General features: G+C 46.0%; 1 protein-coding gene across 8 annotated transcripts in view; it reads right to left on the reverse strand.

Moving 5' to 3' along the window:
• The window catches only part of VANGL1 (VANGL planar cell polarity protein 1), a 61,783-nt gene that overhangs the window by 19,185 nt on the left and 23,661 nt on the right, over positions 1-18,937 (reverse strand). For 5 of the 8 annotated variants that reach the window (XM_083481841.1, XM_083481835.1, XM_083481834.1 and 2 more), the window contains 2 exons: positions 17,163-17,289; positions 13,546-14,153 (listed from right to left, as the gene is read on the reverse strand). In XM_083481841.1, coding sequence (XP_083337967.1) covers positions 13,546-14,153; positions 17,163-17,289 — 735 coding nt within the window. The remainder of the gene's footprint in view (positions 1-13,545; positions 14,154-17,162; positions 17,290-18,937) is intronic. The other 3 variants (XM_083481838.1, XM_083481839.1, XM_083481840.1) reach the window with 1 other exon arrangement.

The raw sequence follows: 18,937 nt of genomic DNA on the forward strand, positions 1-18,937 counted from the left end.
GGTAAGGAGGAGGGAACCAGAGGAGAGAGATGTGGGCAGGTAAGCAGCTCAGGTGAGCAATGGAAATATGGTGGGTTAGCCAGGTGTAAAGGGAAGGGGTTGGCCAGGGGGGCAGAGGGCTGGAATGTAAGAAGAGGCTGCTGGCTCAGCTCAATGGCCTGTCTATCTAGTCCAGCATGCTGTTCTCACAGTGACCTACGAGATACCTGTGAGAAATCTGAGCATAAGAACACTCTCCTGTCCTGTGGTTTCCAGCAACTGGTATTCGGAAGAACTATTGCCTCCAGCTGTGCAGGCAAAACATAGCCATCCCAGCTAGTAACCACTGAGAGCCCTCTCCTCCATGGGCTTCTCCAATCCTCTTTTAAAGCCAAATAAGTGGGTGGCCATCACTGTCCCCTACAGGAGCAAATTCCATAGTTCAACTATGCACTGTGTGTAAAGAAATACTTTCTTTTGGCGGGAAGGTATGGCTGGCAAGAGAAGCCAATGGGGTCACAGCCCATAGTATATACACATTTATATGTATTATTCCAGTATCTTAAACTCCTAACACATGCAATGATTTTACTTCTTTATTAATTTAACATCTTATAAAACAGACACCGTTACCAAGCTATTCCATTACAAATATTATTGTTTCTCATAATAGTATCATTTAAAATAATTTATATTTCTCCTTTGATTCTCGAAGTAAATGGGTTTCAAGTTTTATCAAAAATATACTGTTGCTCTCTCCCCCCACCCCCAATAAAATGGCTCAATTTGGCCATTAAAGAAATGTCCCATTTCACCCCACTCCATTCATTTCTTGTTGGTGTTCTTTGTAATCTCTACTTGCATGCATATAACCATCTTGTGGCTGTCAACTAAGGAGAAATACGTAAGTTCTTTGCGTTCCTTTTTTTGCTGAACCATCTACATACAAAAGAAGCATCACTGGCTGGGTCCAATGAGGCTTCTGGTTTTCTAACCCCCTTCCTTTTTTTACTTGCTCCTTTGCCCACTAAAGAGAGTTGGCAGCTGAAATGCAAGGAGGAGCAGACCTTAATTACATGGATGGCACCAACCAGAAAACCAGAAAGGTCACAATCATTTGCAGAATGAGCACATGCCTGAAACAGGCCCCTGGGGCTGCATTGCTGAAACCTTCCTGCCCACATCAAGGAGAAGCGCCACCCTTTGCAACTCAGCTTTGCCGGCTGCATGTTACGAGCCATAAAGGAATGGGAACCGCCCCCCACCCAACGTTAGCGCCTGTACACACCCTTCTCTTCCCACACAGGCATTCACTTCTATGAGCAAACACTACCAAGAGGCAGCAAAGAATGGAAACCATCTCAGCAGAGAGAAAAGCTTGCAATGGCGTTCAGCTAATGAAGGAAACAGTGAGAAAGGTGCTCCCAAAGTTATTTGGCTACTGGCCAGATTAAATGAGTCTAGGTTTTACTGTGGGTTATTAATGCCACAGAAGGGACACATTAGCCCTCTCTTTCCATGGTAATTTCCAGACTCATTTCTGTTGCTAAAAGCAACAGGGATAGCTCAGTTGGTCACAGCAAGGTGCTGTTAACGCCAAGGTTGCAGGTTTGATCCCCATATGGGGCAGCTGCATATTCCTAGACTAGATGACCCTCAGGGTCCCTTCCAACTCTATAGGATAACATCTCTAATGTAACACACAAACCCTTTCCCCGCTAGCCAGGTCTAAAAGAAGTCAAACGGAGGCATCCACCTCATATAACTGAGTTTCAGTGCCATTAAAAGCAAGTGTGGCAATGTCCCCTTTAAGAGGTCTGTTATATTTTGGGGCCAGGTGGGGTGAAGGGAGACTGTAGGTGGGAGCTGTGCGAGGCACCCAGAACAGAACCATGAGAAGGTAAATTGTGACATGACCCCCCCCCCAATAGTTAAATAAACGAAACAACATTATATTGAAGAAATCTGGTATAAGACTCTATAGGTGCATCTAAGAAAACGGTAGCAGGAGTGGGATATCTCCAGAAAAACCTGTCTGGTTAGAAGAGAAGAGAAGTCAAGGAAAGTAAGAATGTTGATTTAGGACTACCAACTATACTGAGCCTCTCCAGCAATGAAGCAGAAGGCCGACAACGTTTTAAACAAGCCTTTGACTTCTATGTGATGCTGGGTAAAAACAGAAATGGATGATGACAGTCAGAAGACAGCGTCCTTTCTTTCTCAATGTAGTGGACAAAGAAGCAACGTATCTATGCAATGGCTTACAACTTTCTGCCACTGAAAAAAACTTAACTACAAGTTGGCGCAGGAAAGGTTTGAGGAAAACTGCCTCCCTAAAAGGAATGATACCTTTGAACATTATACATTCAAAATGAGACCGGAGAGAGAGAAACGGTTGAGGCTTTTGTGGCTGTTCTCAGCCTGCTATGGAAACATGCAATTATGGAGAGTTAACTGAAACCTGCCTGAGAGAGCAGCTAGGATGTATTAGGAATCCAAGACAACAGCATCCAGAAAAGGCTGCTGGAAAATGATGGTCCCGCATTAGAAAAGGCATTCAGAATTTGCAAAACAGCTGAAGCAACAGTGCAGGGAATGCAAACATTACAGGCAAGCAGGACCCTAGAGAAGGCCTAGGAATTTGGAAAGCACCACCCCACAAGTCCACGCAGAAACCAAACAAAACTGAGAGCTCCAAGTGGAAGCAAGCAACTGGAGCAAGACACAAGGAAGAAAACAGGAAAAAGCTGTGCACCAAATGTGGCTGCCTTCATGCGACCATTAAGTGCCCAGCATACGTTGCAACATATGCAAGCAGCTGCACTATTTTCAAGGGTCTGCAATTAAAGCCATAAGACGCAGTATCACCAACGGAGAGTTTGTGCTCTGCATGGTGAAGTTAGCAACTGCACGGGTGGGGGTGGGGAAGATTTCTGCACTGGCAAGCTGCAAGAGGATGAAACATCACAAGACCAGATCATCTTCCTTGACACAGCAACATTTAAGGTAGACATGGGGCCACACAATAAAGTTACAAAATGCAAGTCAAGCCCCTCTATTTAGAGTACAAGAAGTTTAATCTAAAAACTTTGAAGATAACCCCCATTCCAGCCAAGGGCATGTGTGAACTAGTATTTAAACACAAGGGCAATGCCATGCAAGTGCAGCTGGTAACCGTGCCAACATCACCAGTGCCCTTCAAAGGGTTAAAAACATGCTGAGACCTAAACCTGATTAGGACAGCAAGCACCACAGAGAAAAAGGTTACACACCTGCCATTCCTGTCTCAAGAAATGTGCCCCTAGCCGCAAGAAAAAGGTTGAAAGAGGAGCTAGGCAGACTAACTGCAGTGGGCACTGCTGAAAGGCAGAAGGGCCAACTCCCTGGGTGCGTCCTTTAGTAATTGTGAGAAAAAGTTGCCTGCTGTTATGCCTGGATCCCAAACAACGGAACAAGTATGTCATTTTCTCATTCCCACAAGGGATGAACTCTGGGGATATGGCAGGTGCCAGGTGTTTCTCCACTTGGGAAGCATCTGCAGGGTTTGGGCAGGTGCTCCTAGTCAGGGAAAGGGCAAAGCTGTGCACTTTTAGCTCACTCTGTGGAAGCTGCTGTTTCAAGGGGCTTCCATTTGGCTTATGCCTGTGAAACAATTTGCACTGCAAGGTCAATGTGATGCTGACATGTATCCATGCAAAAATCTGTGCAAGGCTGAGGGGAAATGGTAATACGATAAGGGTACCAAAGACTTGCCATCACTTCAAGAAAATTATGTGCTGAGTTCCAATACAGTGGTACCTCTGGTTAAGAACATAATTCATTCTGGAGGTCCGTTCTTAAGGTGAAACTGTTCTTAACCTGAGGTACCACTTTAGCTAATGGGGCCTCCCGCTGCCACCACGTAGGAATGGAAATCCAAAAGGGGAACAGACAGTGTTCCACCACTAAGTGGCTTCAATATCATATGAAGCGATCACACCCCATGAACCTTCCTTTACGATGGAAGAGAAGGCATCTCCTACTGATTCAATATTATTATTATTCACTCAGAAACAATGATGGACAACCAACACCACTCCGCAACAAATGAGGGGCTCAAATCCATGACAGGGGAAGAAGGCAGAGAAACAACTCCCCCAAACTCAGCAAAACAAAACAGTATAATCTATTTATTTATTTATTTATTTATTTATTTATTTATTTATTTATTTATTTATTTTCCCCCGCCCATCTGGCTGGGCTTTCCCAGCCACTCTGTGTGGCTTCCAAAAAAATATTAAAATACTGTAATACATCAAACATTAAAAGCTTCCCTAAACAGGGCTGCCTTCAGATGTCTTCTGAAAGTCTGGAAGTTGTTGTTCTCTTTGACATCTAGTGGGAGGGAGTTCCACAGGGAGGGTGCCACTACTGAGAAGGCCCTCTGCCTGGTTCCCTGTAACTTGGCCTCTCGCAGTGAGGGAACCGCCAGAAGGCCCTCGGAGCTGGACCTCAATGTCCAGGCAGAACAATGGGAGTGGAGACGCTCCTTCAGGTATACTGGACCGAGGCCGTTTAGGGCTTTAAAGGTCAGCACCAACACTTTGAATTGTGCTCAGAAACGTACTGGGAGCCAATGTAGGTCTTTCAAGACCGGTGTTATGTGGTCTCGGCGGCCGCTCCCAGTCACCAGTCTAGCTGCCGCGTTCTGGATTAGTTGTAGTTTCCGGGTCACCTTCAAAGGTAGTCCCACGTAGAGCGCATTGCAGTAGTCCAAGCACCACTCTGGCAAGACAGTCTGCGGGCAGGTAGGGTCTCAGCCTGCGTACCAGGTGGAGCTGGTAAAGAGCTGCCCTGGACATGGCAAATAGGCACCAGGAACTGGAATACTGTACAGCTAAGGGTGGTCCAACAGAGCCATAAGAAAGCCAGAAGGACTCACTGAAAGTGATTATCTGTTACTATTACTGCATTACAATTTTTGTTTATCAGTTTTTAGTATTATTATTTAAAAAAGAGGGAGATGTGGTGATATCCCTTTAAGAGGCTTGTTATGCTTCATAGGGAAACCGCCTGAGAGGTTTATGTCAGAGGTTTATGCGCCTCAGCAGCATGCAAGGAAAGCAAAGAGACTGCACATAGCAGCTATGTGTGAGGCACCTAGAACAGAACAGGACCACAATAAAGTAAATATGGAAACTACCCTGCGATTGTTAAGGAACACCACATTATACTAGTGCAGGGGTCTGCAACCCGCGGCTCCGGAGCCGCATGTGGCTCTTTTACATCTTTGCTGCGGCTCCGGGGCGGATACTAGCGAGGGGAAGAGGCGCATTGTGCGCCCCGACACTCCTCACTGTGGTGGGCGCTGTACTGGCTGTGACATCGCATGGGGGCGGTGCGTGCGTTAGTCACGCACCGTCCCGACGTCACCTTCCCGCCCGCTGTCAGATCGTGGCTCCGGAGATATATTTGTTTTAAATGTCGCAATTGTTTTGTGGCTCCCAGTTGTTGTTTTTTCTTAGGAAACGGGTCCAAGTGGCTCTTTTTGTCTTAAAGGTTGCAGACCCCTGTACTAGTGCATTGGAGAGAACATCACAGGCAGTGTTATTAAATGTATTGGGGGGGGGCTGGTTCCCCAGCATGGGGGTGAAGTGAAAGAAGGGGACACATCTTGGATTTTCCACCTCAGGCATCAAAATATGTGTTGCTGGAAGCAATTTTGTAAGATAGCTGTCCCACTGTGCCAACTACTGCATTTGAAAGAAGCAGCTTTGATAAGGGCAAGGAAATGTGTGCTGCCTGAATGGCTTTCCTCTCCTGGGTCGGATTGCCCTATGGCGGCGCCCCAGGGCACTTATGGAAGGAGAGCCCTTGTGTTATTCATCTTCTCTCCCTCCATAGCTAGATGATGTTGACTTCAGCAGGCTGGAGAAAAACCACAGGCCATTGGGAAGACTTCCCCAGCCCTGACATGTTAGGATTGCAATCCTATACCGACTTAATTGGGAGTAAGCTATATTGAGTGGGGGCACGGGTGGCGCTGTGGTCTAAACCACAGAGCCTAGGCTTGCTAATCAGAAGGTCAGCGGTTCGAATCTCTGCGACGGGGTGAGCTCTCATTGTTCGGTCCCAGCTCCTGCCCACCTAGCAGTTCAAAAGCACATCAAAGTGCAAGTAGATAAACAGGTACCGCTCCGGCGGTAAGGTAAACGGTGTTTCCGTGCGCTGCTCTGGTTCGCCAGAAGCGGCTTAGTCATGCTGCCCACATGACCCACAAGTCCGCTGTCTGCAGACCAATGCTGGCTCCCTCAGCCTATAGAGCGAGATGAGCGTCGCAATCCCAGAGCTGTCCACGACTGGACCTAACGGTCAGGGGTACCTTTACCTTTAAGCTATATTGAGCCCAATAAGGTTTACTTCTGAATAGACCCATACAGAAGTGTTCTGCAAGATTCTTTTTAAAACTCCCTGGCCACCAACGAATTGCCGTTCCACAGTAATTAAGAAGGAAAAACTTATGATACCATGCATAATGGTTGTAGAAAACCAGGCTTGCTGGGCTATAAATCTTTTGATTTTTTTATGGGGTGTTTCAGAAGCAGGCATGCAATTTCACTTTGACATTGCAACAACTTGCTTCAGTCTTGTCTAGCCTTCTGCTGTGATAGGAGACTCCAGCATCAGCACTCCCCTTCTTGCAGTGAACTCAGCAAGTGGGTCACGTCAGAGCATGATCTGGCAAGTAAGGCGGCAGCTAGAGTAGTATGTGCTGTTCTAAAACTTCATCAGGTGCCAGGAGTGCTTGTGCATACAAATTTCTTCCACCTTTTAAAAATATATACACACCTTGCATTTGTTTTATTCACCCCTCCCCCCTTTCCACGAGAAGCACAGAGAGAGCATTTTTTGAAAGACAGTTTACTAAGGGCAAATCCACTCACTTTCTCAAAAAGAATGGAAGGAATCCAAAACATATCAATATTCAAAAGTTTCAGGCACAGAGGAGAGTCACTTCCAGAGCAACTCTATATGTGCAAAAAGACAAGAGTGCATTGAGCAGAAATGAGCTTGATGGATTGGCTATCTGGCTAGAAGTAACAGCCAGGGCTCATCCACACTTCCCATTGCCCCATGCCTAGAAAGCATGGGTCTGAGCAGTTTTGTGTTTGCCCCGCAGCTCCCCCCAGAAAAACACGCTGTCTGCAACTGAATGCAATCCATGGAACACCTAATGGCCATTTGGTCCGACTCAGCGGTAAATTGCAGGTTTCCTTGGGGGGAAGCAGCAGGGCAAACAGAGGGGTAGACGCAGTGCCGGACGTGTGTATAAGCTAAACAAGAACAGCGGCCCACTCACTTGGGGGGCCCCCAAAAAATTAAAGGGGAAAAACTGGATGCACATTTCCAAAATATAAGATAAAAAACAAATAAAATAAAACCTACATACAGCAACAATGTTTTGTGTTGTGTAGGCTCCTATGATGTAAGTCATGGGCTAGCTCGCTCCCTAAAATATCACTCGTTTGCTCATTTCTATATATAGGGTGCCTACATTCTGCATGGACTTTGCATTCTGCATGGACTTTTCAACAATTACTTTGATGAAATACATACAGTCATACCTCGGGTTGAATGTGCTTCAGGTTGAGCGCTTTCGGATTGCGTTTCGTGGCAACCCAGAAGTAACGGAGCGCGATACTTCCGGGTTTCGCCACGCGTGCATGCACAAACGCTCAAAATGAGGTCGTATGCATGTGTGGAAGCAGCAAAACACGCCCCATGCACGCGTGCCGTCGCGTCTTACGTTTCATTCAGAATACAAACGGGGCTCCGGAACGGATCCCGTTCGCATCCCGAGGTACCGGTGTATTTTGTTATGTGTAAATGGCTTTAGATACCATAAAGGTCCATAAAGTACCATAGCTTATATTCAACACAAAAAACAGTGACAATTTGTTGTTGACAAAGAGCAGCTGGACATATAAAGGGCCCCATTACCTTCAGTAGCTTAGGGTCTCATCAAACCTAAATCTGGCCCCGGGTGGATGAGACCTCACCGTTTGCCTGCAGGCGGGAAGAGAGGAGGTTGGCAGGTGCAGTTTCTGCCATTACTCTGCTGAAAGAAGCAGAATCTGCCAGATCTCCCTCTGACACACAGAAAGGACCAGGAAGGAGATGGGGCCATTAATCTTTCAAATAATATTTTCAAGATTAAGCAGTCTTCTTAAGTCTCGCCAGAGTATCTGTTGTGGTGGTCCTCAAGTTACACTGTTTATAAATCAGGCATGACTAATGATCTGGTCATCAGGAGGGCTTAGAAAGGAGGAACTAATCCGAGGCAAAATGCTTTACACTTCTCAGGGTAAGCATGAGGGACAGTACATGAAATGTTCAGGGGGTTGTGAAAGGATCTTGAAGCTCTTATATTTTCAAAAAGAATGCAAAAAAGAGGTGTTGATATTCTTAATCCTTTAGTTTTGAGGATGCATCTTTCTTAACAGACTGATCAAACAACTTCCACAGTTAAGCTTTTTATTTATTTAGTTTTAAACATTTTAGCGCACTAGTTAACGCAGCCCGAATTCCTCAGGAAACTGCTGGGCCACAGAAACCATTTCCAACTCCTGATCTTGAAAGGCTTCCAGAGAGTGCAGCCAGCGTGCCAAACCTCTTTTTGCCCTACACTTGCACACAAGGAAGGAGAACAAGCTGAGCTAAGTCAGCTGTTATTTCAACTGCTCTTCCCAAACCACCAACTGACAGTGCTGAACTAGAAGTATTTTCTATTGATAATCCCGAGAGGTCAATACAGGGGAGACAAGAAGAAGAAGCACCAAGGAGGAAAGCGAACAGATAAAATGCTTAGCTGAAAATCAGGCTCCAGTAGCCAGCTTACTTTGCTCTCAGTGGCAGTGCTTAGCCACAAATGCTTTATTCTGAGCCAAACTGGTGTTGATATATAGTAAGAGGCAAGCATTACACAAATGATGAGCTTAGGCAATTTTTCAAGAAAAGCTGAACTCGGGGCTGCAACCCTATGAGCCTTTGAGAAGAAGATCTTGTTGGAACTGGAGGGAACTAAAAGCCCACTCACATTCACCCAGCAATGCCAGTGAACAGCCAGATCATTCATTACTCCAGGAGCAGCACCTTAGAGAGATCCTGCAGAGTTTCATTTGCACTCGGCACATGCTGGGCTTTGAACAGTGTGGGCTGCAGGGACACTGAATAGGAGAAACAGAGAAAAGGCACACTGCTGTTGAAAGCACTGTTGCACTCCGGTGCCTCTGGTCTGATCCAGCAAGACTGAGCACCCTTGAAGTCCCAAAGTCAGGTACTTCAAAGCACTATGCAGGGCTGGCAAAGAGCCCCGTGAGGTGCTTTAAAGTGCCTTCAGCTTTAGGCCCTACTGCCCCTTAGCTGACTGAGGAGAGCCAAAACCTGCTCTCTCCTGCCAATGCACAAGCCAGTCTCCTGACTGCACACTGGCAATTACGTCTCAGTTTTCCCACACCTGACATCACATATGCTGCAATTCCAAACAGGCCTTAGGGAAAGTACGTATTTGCAATGCATTTTGTAGATTCTCCTAGCACAAGGACGTCCAACTTCCAAGAGACTGCGATCTACAATTAAAAACTGGCAGTGATCTACCCCCTTTTTTAGCTTTTTTTTTAGGGGGGAACGTCCCTTTTGGGGGGGAGCAGGGCAAAGGAATAAATGAATAAAGTCACTCACCTAGAAATCGCTAATGAAACAGTAAGCCTCGCAGCAAGGCCAACTTCCGTTCTGCTATCTAGAGGATGGGGCGAGGGGCCAGGGCTGGATGGAGAAGCCAGCAATCAACCAAAACCTCCCAGGGATCGACCAGTTGATCACGATCGACCTGTTGGACATCCCTGTTCCAGCAGTATGCACATTCTCTGGGCAGCATGTACGGTGTCCAAGAAACATGCCTTTCCCCTATTTCTTGTGCGCTCTTCTGCCTGGGCTAGTTCTGGCCTGCTGCCTCCGCTTACATGGCCCACAACGAACCCTCCTCTTGATCAGTCAAGCAGTAGGAAAGGGGGCACCATATAAGGATTCACTTGGTTCTTCAGTCCAGCCCCCTTTTTACCACTCTCAGCGCAAGGGCAATTGCAGGGAGAGGAAAACTGTAAAACTTCCCTATTGCTTAGGGAAAAGCTTACTAGCAGCCCATGCATCTCTCCGTCATACACTATACAGTTGCACATACATCTTTCCCTCTCTTTTTGCCCAAGAGCATCTCTCTCAGACACACACATACACAGCATAATTGACCACCCCACCAAAAAAGAAAAAAAGAAAAGCCCCTCCACAGGTGGAGGAAGTGCCTGCAATTAAAAGAAAAAACAGCATAAAAATGCCCAAGGGCCACCAACCCGGTGCCTGTGGATGCCCTGGTGGGGATTCCTGTACTAGAGAGATCCAGCCATGTACAACAAATACAAGGTGAAGACCAAACAGCAGCCACCCTAAGAGAAGCAACAACAAATGCTTCACATTCTCTGCAATCTCATGTCCCTTCCAAGGAATCAAGAAAGTGGCACAGCATTCCACAGGCACCTTGAGAGCAGAATTAGAAACTCAGATATATAAGCTAGGTGCCAAATGCAACCTTATACCTAGGCTGCGGCTGCCACAAAGCAATGTCTATCTGCCGGGGGGGGGGTGACTAGATGGCCCTGGGGTCCTCCCAATGCTACGATTCTAGGATCTTAACTACATTGCCTGACTGCAGCTTGCTCTTACAACAATTCACTTAGTAGATAGGTAGCCGTGTTGGTCTGCCATAGTCAAAATAAAAAATTCCTTCCAGTAGCACCTTAAAGACCAACTAAGTTAGTTCTTGGAGTGTGCATGCACACGAAAGCTCATACCAAAAACAATTCACTTGTCAGTGTGCAAGGCGGAGAAACACACACAGGGGAAATGGTATTAACGATGGACTAAGGTAGAGGTTTGTAAATTGTGGTCTGTGAGTTCCGTTTGGGTGGCCTGTGGAAAGGCTACAGCACAGTGAAATAGATCTGTACTCAGCCCTGCTCTTACTTTCCTTGATGTAATGATGGAGGACACCCAGGCGTGTGTCTTTTGCTGGCTTGACGGAGATGTCAGTTGCAACCTGGTGCCCAAAAATCTCCACACAGGTGCAACTGCCGTGCGTGGCACCTGGGGAATTTCATACACTGCCTGAAAGCGTAGCTCTTTTCAGGAATTACTGACCTGAAGAGGCAACAGAAGCACAGTGGGGCCACGCATTTAGCCCACATAATTGAGAACCTCACAAGATCAAGGTTCTCAATTGTATTGGAAGCCTTCATAGACACAAAAGGCACACCACTCTCATCGTGTGAGGGGCTGAGAAACTACAGTGGTACCTTGGGTTAAGTACTTAATTCGTTCCAGAGGTTCGTTCTTAACCTGAAACTGTTCTTAACCTGAAGCACCACTTTAGCTAATGGGGCCTTCTGCTGCTGCCACGCCGCCGGAGCCCAATTTCTGTTCTTATCCTGAAGCAAAGTTCTTAACCTGAAGCACTATTTCTGGGTTAGCGGAGTCTGTAACCTGAAGAGTATGTAACCTGAAGCATCTGTAACCCGAGGTACCACTGTAATGTGTACCTCTGGGTCAGGGCTTAAGTGCACAGCCCAGTTTCCAAGACAGTAATACCTGAAGGGAACTTTTGTCATTCGTGTTTACAGACAAATATACTGTGCATCTCTCTAACCCATTATTCCTCTGAGGCATCTAGACCATCATGAATGTACAACGGGTAGAGGAGAAAATGACGGACTGAAAGACTAGAAAACAAAGGTACACCCTCTTGAAGGTTGGTAATGTACCAAAGTAATAGTCCAGAATAAGTAGAGGCATAGACAGGTTGTCGGCAAACGTACAGACAACAGAAAACTGGAGCCAATCCTGCCTCGCTCATGTGTACTTGGATTATACATGTGCCTGTTACGTGGTTTTAGGTGTATACCTGAAAAACCTTGTGTGAAAATGTTCTGAAGCCAAATGCAATTTTACGGTTCGTGCAACCTCTTATTACAACACCCTCCATTGCTCATTCAAAGAATGAGATTTTCCCTCTGTCCCTTTTGTTCCCCATTGCCAACAGCAGCTTATGATTTCAAACTCCTGAGCTACAGCAAATCTGATTCAAGCCTTACTATGCCTCTCGACACCTGATGTGCTTCTCTGGAGCAACCCACTTTGGGGGGGAAAGAGAAGAAAACGAGGACACACACAAAAAAGAGCACAGCTTCAGCTCAATTTCACCCCAGCTGGTATGGTAGCCACCCAGAGTTTAGACTGATTCATCCTTTGCCAGTTTTTTGCTTTTCGATTAAACAGGTTCATCTAAATGCTGATGTTACATATTACTGCACGAAGTGTGGCGGCGGAATTTGGGCAATTCCATTTCAGATGGCATGTGAGCGAGCTTGGGGGAAGACAACTTTCTGAGTGTTTCCTCATGTATAGACTTCCCAGATGTAATAAACAGAACACATCACAGCAAGGGCTACAGCTATAGCACTCGTTCTAATGTGCTAGTTTACTACATAAATAAAATATTTTACATGGGATGCTTAACCCCATACATCCTACAATCTGAAATGGTACAGTCCAGGTATGTAATCAGCATAATCTGCAGATCATGTCTTAATATGGGGGGGGGGGGGAGAGCCCAGAAGTCCAAAGCTGTTAAGAACTGTTATATGCAAACCCTGTGGTGTGTGTGTGTGTGTGTGGGTGTGTGGGGGTGTGGGTGTGTAAAACATAGGAACAAAATGCAATAAAATAGTGCTAAAACCTAACACACACAAAATCACAGAGAAGGCTCTAGGTTAATCTTTTCCTCAACATGCCAGGCTTTGGATATGGAGACAGCATTTTATCCAGGTGAGTATTCAAACATTCAACACCACAGCTGCTGTCCAGTGACACGGGGCTCTTCCTCCAGGTGTTTTTGGACTCTAAGCCCCACTATCTCTGACAATTGGCCTTGCAAGCTGGGGCTGAAGGGAGATGGAATCCAACATCTTAAAACAAGCTGAAGCTGTTTTCAACAAACACCAGCAAAATTTGTGAAGGAACTACAGTCGTATCTTGGATCCCGAACGCCTTGCAAGTTGAACGTTTTGGCTCCCGAACGCCGCAAACCTGGAAGTGAGTGTTCCGGTTTGCAAACGTTCTTTGGAACCCGAACATCCGATGCAACTTCTGCTGCTTTCGATTGGCTGCAGGAGCTTCCTGCAGCCAATCGGAAGCTGTGCATTGGTTTCCGAATATTTTGGAAGTTGAACGGACTTCCGGAACTGATTCCATTCGACTTCCGAGGTATGACTGTACATGTAAATGGGCTGCAGAAATTGAGCTAAAGACCAAAATTAAAAAGGGGAGATTCACCCAGCTTGATGAATTCTGTTTCTCTTCTGGCTTCAGTTTAAGTTTTGTATCTATTAAATAAAAAAACCCCACCTTTAAAAAATAAAGCAGGAAGTAGAGATTAAATGCAAATTGCTGCTCTGGCTTCCCAAATCTGCTTTGACCTACCTCAAGTGTCCCAGGCTATAATAGCGTGATTCTCCGTCTGTCGATCGAACCACCTTGACCGTGAACATCGGTTGCAGCTGCCTCAGCTCCAGCACCACAATGGCGAGATAGTGGACAAAAAGAAGAGCGTCCACCAGCGACACAGCAAACTGTACAATCCCCTGGTAATTGATGTCCTTGGATTCCAAAATGCGGACGCCATAAAAGAGCCAGTAAGAAAACACCAGCAGAAATAAGAGGACCAAAATGAGGGTGCGAAAGACAAACACCCTGGGGAGGTCAGCCTTGGGCTGGCGGAAGAAGAGAGCCCAGGTGCCAATCAAGAGGATGAGGAGTTTGAAAGCCACAGAGATGAAGAGTCCCTCACAAGCAGTGCCACATGGCTCTAACTCAGTCCTCCGCAGGATCTGCGGGAGCAGAATGAAGGCAACAGGGGTGAGGAAGACGAGGAGTCCCAGAACAGCAGCCAACGTCAAGAGAAAATAGCGCTTGCACTCTACGCCAACGCTGTCCTCCAAGTCCTTGCTGATCCTGGAAATGTCCTCCTGGGACATGCTATGTTCAGAGGTACCTGTGATGGCAGTTGTGGTCTCACCCCAGTTGTCATCCTAAGCAGAAAAGAAGAGAACACGTTCATAAGCAACTCCTATAGTCAGGACACTTTCAGATGGCCCTTGTTTTGCAGGCGAAGAGGGCTAGTTCAGGGCCTCCAATCCCCCAGTCAAGATGAACCCACACAGCTGACAAGAGACCAGAGCAAGCTATGCCCTCTGCATTTATGGCTTCCCCACACTGAGTAGGATGCCCTGGAGAAATAGGCAAAAGCCTTTCCATAGGATGTTTCCCAATTTCCTCAGTTGACTGTCCTCATAGCCACCTGGGATAACAGTAAACCACACAGCTTCCCTCCCATACTCTCACTGTTAGCTTTACTTTTGTGAAGAGCATACTTCACTTTAAAATGGGGGGAAACATCTCAGCCAGTTACTCATCCCTCAGTAGTTATACTTGACATCTAAGTGGTCAAAAAAGATTTGGTCAGTTGACGAGTCACATAGTTAAAAGATATTGTTACGAGGAAGAACAATTACAGTAGTACCTCGGGTTAAGAACTTAATTCATTCCGGAGGTCCGTTCTTAACCTGAAACTGTTCTTGACCTGAGGTACCACTTTAGCTAATGGGGCTTCCCGCCGCCGTCGCACGATTTCTGTTCTCATCCTGAAGCACAGTTCTTAACCCGAGGTACTATTTGTGGGTTAGCGCAGTCTGTAACCTGAAGTGTCTGTAACCTGAAGCATCTGTAACCCGAGGTACCACTGTAATAGGCCTAATACACTAATTACCAAAAAAACCTGTGAGATGTCATCATTATAAACTATTGTTAAAAATAATTATTCCTGCATTCCTCCTAGGAGAACATACATGTTTGCACATCACAATAAAGCCAATCTTTTGGGTTTAGCATGGTTTACTAAGAAGGGACGCGGGTGGCGCTGTGGGTTAAACCACAGAGCCTAGGACTTGCCGATCAGAAGGTAGGCGGTTCGAATCCCCGCGACAGGGTGAGCTCCCGTTGCTCGCTCCCTGCTCCTGCCAACCTAGCAGTTTGAAGGCACGTCAAAGTGCAAGTAGATAAATAGGTACCACTCTGGCAGGAAGGTAAATGGCATTTCTGTGCGCTGCTCTGGTCGCCAGAAGTGGCTTAGTCATGCTGGCGACATGACCCGGAAGCTGTACACCGGCTCCCTTGGCCAATAAACGAGATGAGCATCGCAACCCCAGAGTTGGCCACAACTGGACTAATGGTCAGGGGTCCCTTTACCTTTTTACTAAGAGCAAGCAGAGCACACATTGCCTGATAGCTCATACAGTACTTTGTTCCTCCTGTAGTGTGAGCAGGATACACAAACCAGGAAGTCTTGGCCTCCCACTACATCTGAACCATGGACCATGGTTTGCTGCTCCCCAACAAGCCATGATCAACAAGTCAACACCAAACTATGGCTCAAGTTTGTGGCTTAGGGAGCCACCAAATGAGAATCCAAGAGTTCTGTTTGTTTATTCCATTCTCTCCAGGGAAGGAGTCATCAGACTTATTCATAGACAGTCTAGTTTTTTAGGATGTGCAAACGCTGCCATTGTTTCAGTCCCTCATCCATTTTATCCTATCAGCTAGTTCTGAGATAGGGCATAATTAGCTTTGGGCTAATCAACATCCCTAAGGATTTTCATGGCTGAGGATTTAAACCTGGATCATCCAACACTCTACTCCCTGGGAAGTTTCCTTTGCCACTGCAGACATAACAAGTAGCCAGTGGCAGAAGCTTTTTATCTTGCAATGTTGACCAAGTATAGTGTCAGGTACCATCACCAATGTTGTGCTGTGCCCATGTACTCCTGTTCTAGGTGTCAAGACATTTAGTCTGCCAAGTATGGATCTGAAATAGAGCTGCCATTTAGGAAATTAGATTGCCAAAGGTCTTTCGCTTACTCCAGTGCTCTGCAAATTGCAGTAAACTTCCAATGGTACATATAATTGGTAGATCTTTCTCCCCACGTCATCTTAGCTAAAGGCCAATGAAACCACACAGAAAGATGGCAATAAGCCAGCCACTGCTTCCCCTTTGCCCTTCAGCAATTTGCAAAACATTTTTGGATTAGAGAACTTTTGCAAGGTACCATATGCAAGGTGAATCTTGCACACTGGTAAACTTTTCCACAGCCCTTCCAAAACTGAAAAGCACATTTTCTTTAAGGCAAGCCATTGGAAGTCTTATTTTTAAAGATGGCAAAAGACTCGCCCAAGGCATGTTCAAGGCAGTCTGAGGCAGAGGTGAGGCAATCTCTCAAATGCATGTCCAACTCTGAACTGAATTACCTTGGCTGTCAGGTCCAAGACACATTTGGTTGTTTGACTACTCTCCTAAGGGCCTGGTTGGCTTTTTTGTTTAAAAGTCAGGTTTACCAGGAGTGGCAAAGAAACTGAACATCTGTTAGATTCAAATAACAAGATTCCCACCCAAGTGGGCCTCACCAGAGATTACTGCAACAAGGCAGAAGAGTGTGTGTAAGAGAGACAGAGAGAGACTGTGAATGAGTTCTGAAGTCTCTAGTGAGCGGTACAGGAGAAATGAGTTGTGCTATTTTTGTTTGCAGTCAGAAAGCATCAGATCCTATGGAAGCCATTAGCAGTCAGTCCACCAAGACATATCAGTTGAAAAATATTTTTCAAATATGTGCTATTTATAGTGCAGCATCCTGTGTCAAGAATAACTCAGATTACAACCGGACACTGGAGCATTGGTCAAAAGCATTTAGGCACATTTAAATATTCCCAGTCTGCAACCTTTGAAGGTAGGCATGATCAGCTGATAGCTTCTAAGGCTTCCAAGGCAATTCTGTGACAGCCTTTGCCATAAAAATGTCATATCAGGAGCATGTAAGCAACAAAATCAAGAGTTAATCTAAGCATATTGCTGCCACACCTGAAATGACATTAGCCTGAAAAACACATTTACAGCAACAGTAATAATAGCAAGGTGCCAAGATATTCACTGCCCACAAAATCCTGCACCTGCAGCCCATATTCTGCTGCTCACCTTCCTCACTCCTTACCTGAGCTTCTTCTGCCCGAGAAGAATCATTCCCCAGCAATGGCTCTACTGTTGGCGCTTGAATGGTAACAGATTTCTCTGATCGGCTTCCATCTTTACTTCGTGGTGATTTGTGCCTGTCCCGACTTCTTTTTCCATTTAAAAAATAAAAAGGAGAAAATGTTTCACATGCTGATTGCTCTGTCCTTCAATGAACAGTATAAATGCAGACATACACAGGGCATTTTTTCAGACAGAACTTGTCAGAACTCAGTTCCAGTACCTCTTGATATTCTAAGAGAATGAGTTCATGGCGAGTTCCGGCACCTCTTTTTCTAGAGAAATAGCACTGCACACACACACACGTCAATGAAATAAAATAAATTGGCATGCAAAGGCTTTTCAAGTGTTCCCAAGAAGAGAAAGGGCCACGTTGCATAGCCCCCCAATTCCTCAGGAGGTTTAAGAAGATTATGAGGGAAGTGCGGTATAGCATTGCTGTGAAGTATCACCTCAGTAAGGAAGATCTGAGGAGATCTTGTTTCATTAACCTTTGGTGACTCACTGGCAACAGGCCATCCATAATCTGCTGCCTCCAACAAGCACTTCTGAGGACACTGCATGGCAAGCCCTTCAAATATTCTGGAATCTGCTTGACAGCTCTCACTTGGGAGTCTATATACACAAACACACACACACACACACACACACACACACACCACAAGGGAAGCCGCAGCAGGATGAGAGTCTTGGCAGGCTCAAATTCTCCCATCTGTACAGAACTGGCATCCTGCACCAACCCACACATACGCTAGCCATCGCTGGCAGCCAAATCTTAAATTTCTCTCTTGTCCCAGGTTCAAAACATATCCAAGACAGAGAACTTCTGGTCAGGCAGTAAGTTGTGCTGCACTGGGGCTGTCAATCTGGGGAAAGCCCAGCATTTCAATGGCATAATTTCATTTCTTTTAAAAACTTTTCTTTAGTTTCTTGAGCTGACAAATTTACGTATGACAAAGTAACTTTTCCCTCCCTCAGAACTCCCTGAGGCCTTTTTTGAAACAAAATAAAAAAATTCCTTCCAGTAGCACCTTAGAGACCAACTAAGTTTGTTATTGGTATGAGCTTTCGTGTGTATGCACACTTCTTCAGATACTGAAGCCTTAGTATTAGGCAGAATAGCTAATACCCTACAAGTCCAACATTTACTTGATTGACTATGGCTTTGGCCAGTAACTTACCGAAAGCAGCTGCTGACTTAATTGATCTTCCTCACTTGGGCATCCCTGTGACTAGCAGTTAACCACGGTGGTTAGAAGAAGCAAGAAAGCGTTCCTCTCTAGCACTGAAGGAACAGATTCCAGAAGACTTATTCCGGGTATATAATGATGGCCAATACAAATTCAGATCTTTTGACTGATGGTGTCTGTGTACTGCATTATTTGGTAGCTTACATTTCAAAGGATATGTATTTTCCTTTTAGCATTTCTTCCGAGCAAGGCTCAGGGTTAGGGCGTTTTCTTGGTAGCAGGGGCACTGCACCCTGATTGCCACCAGGGACAGGCAGGGGCGTGGGGAAGGGTGTGTGGGCACTGTGCCCCCTCCAAAAAATGTGCCGTGGGTGGGGAGGGCTATGGGGCAGGGCATGCCACCGGAGCGACCCCTGCCCTGCCCAGTGCTGCAAAACAGACACACTGACGGCGCCCCGTGAGTCCAGCGTTGTTTTGCAAGAGTCACAAAAAAGATGCTGGCCATTCTTCTCAGCTCCCTTCCCAGCTGGAGGGAGCCGCGAAAAGA

The sequence above is a fragment of the Podarcis liolepis genome (genome assembly GCF_965112155.1).
Source record: "Podarcis liolepis genome assembly, chromosome: 17".
Lineage (NCBI taxonomy): Eukaryota > Metazoa > Chordata > Lepidosauria > Squamata > Lacertidae > Podarcis > Podarcis liolepis.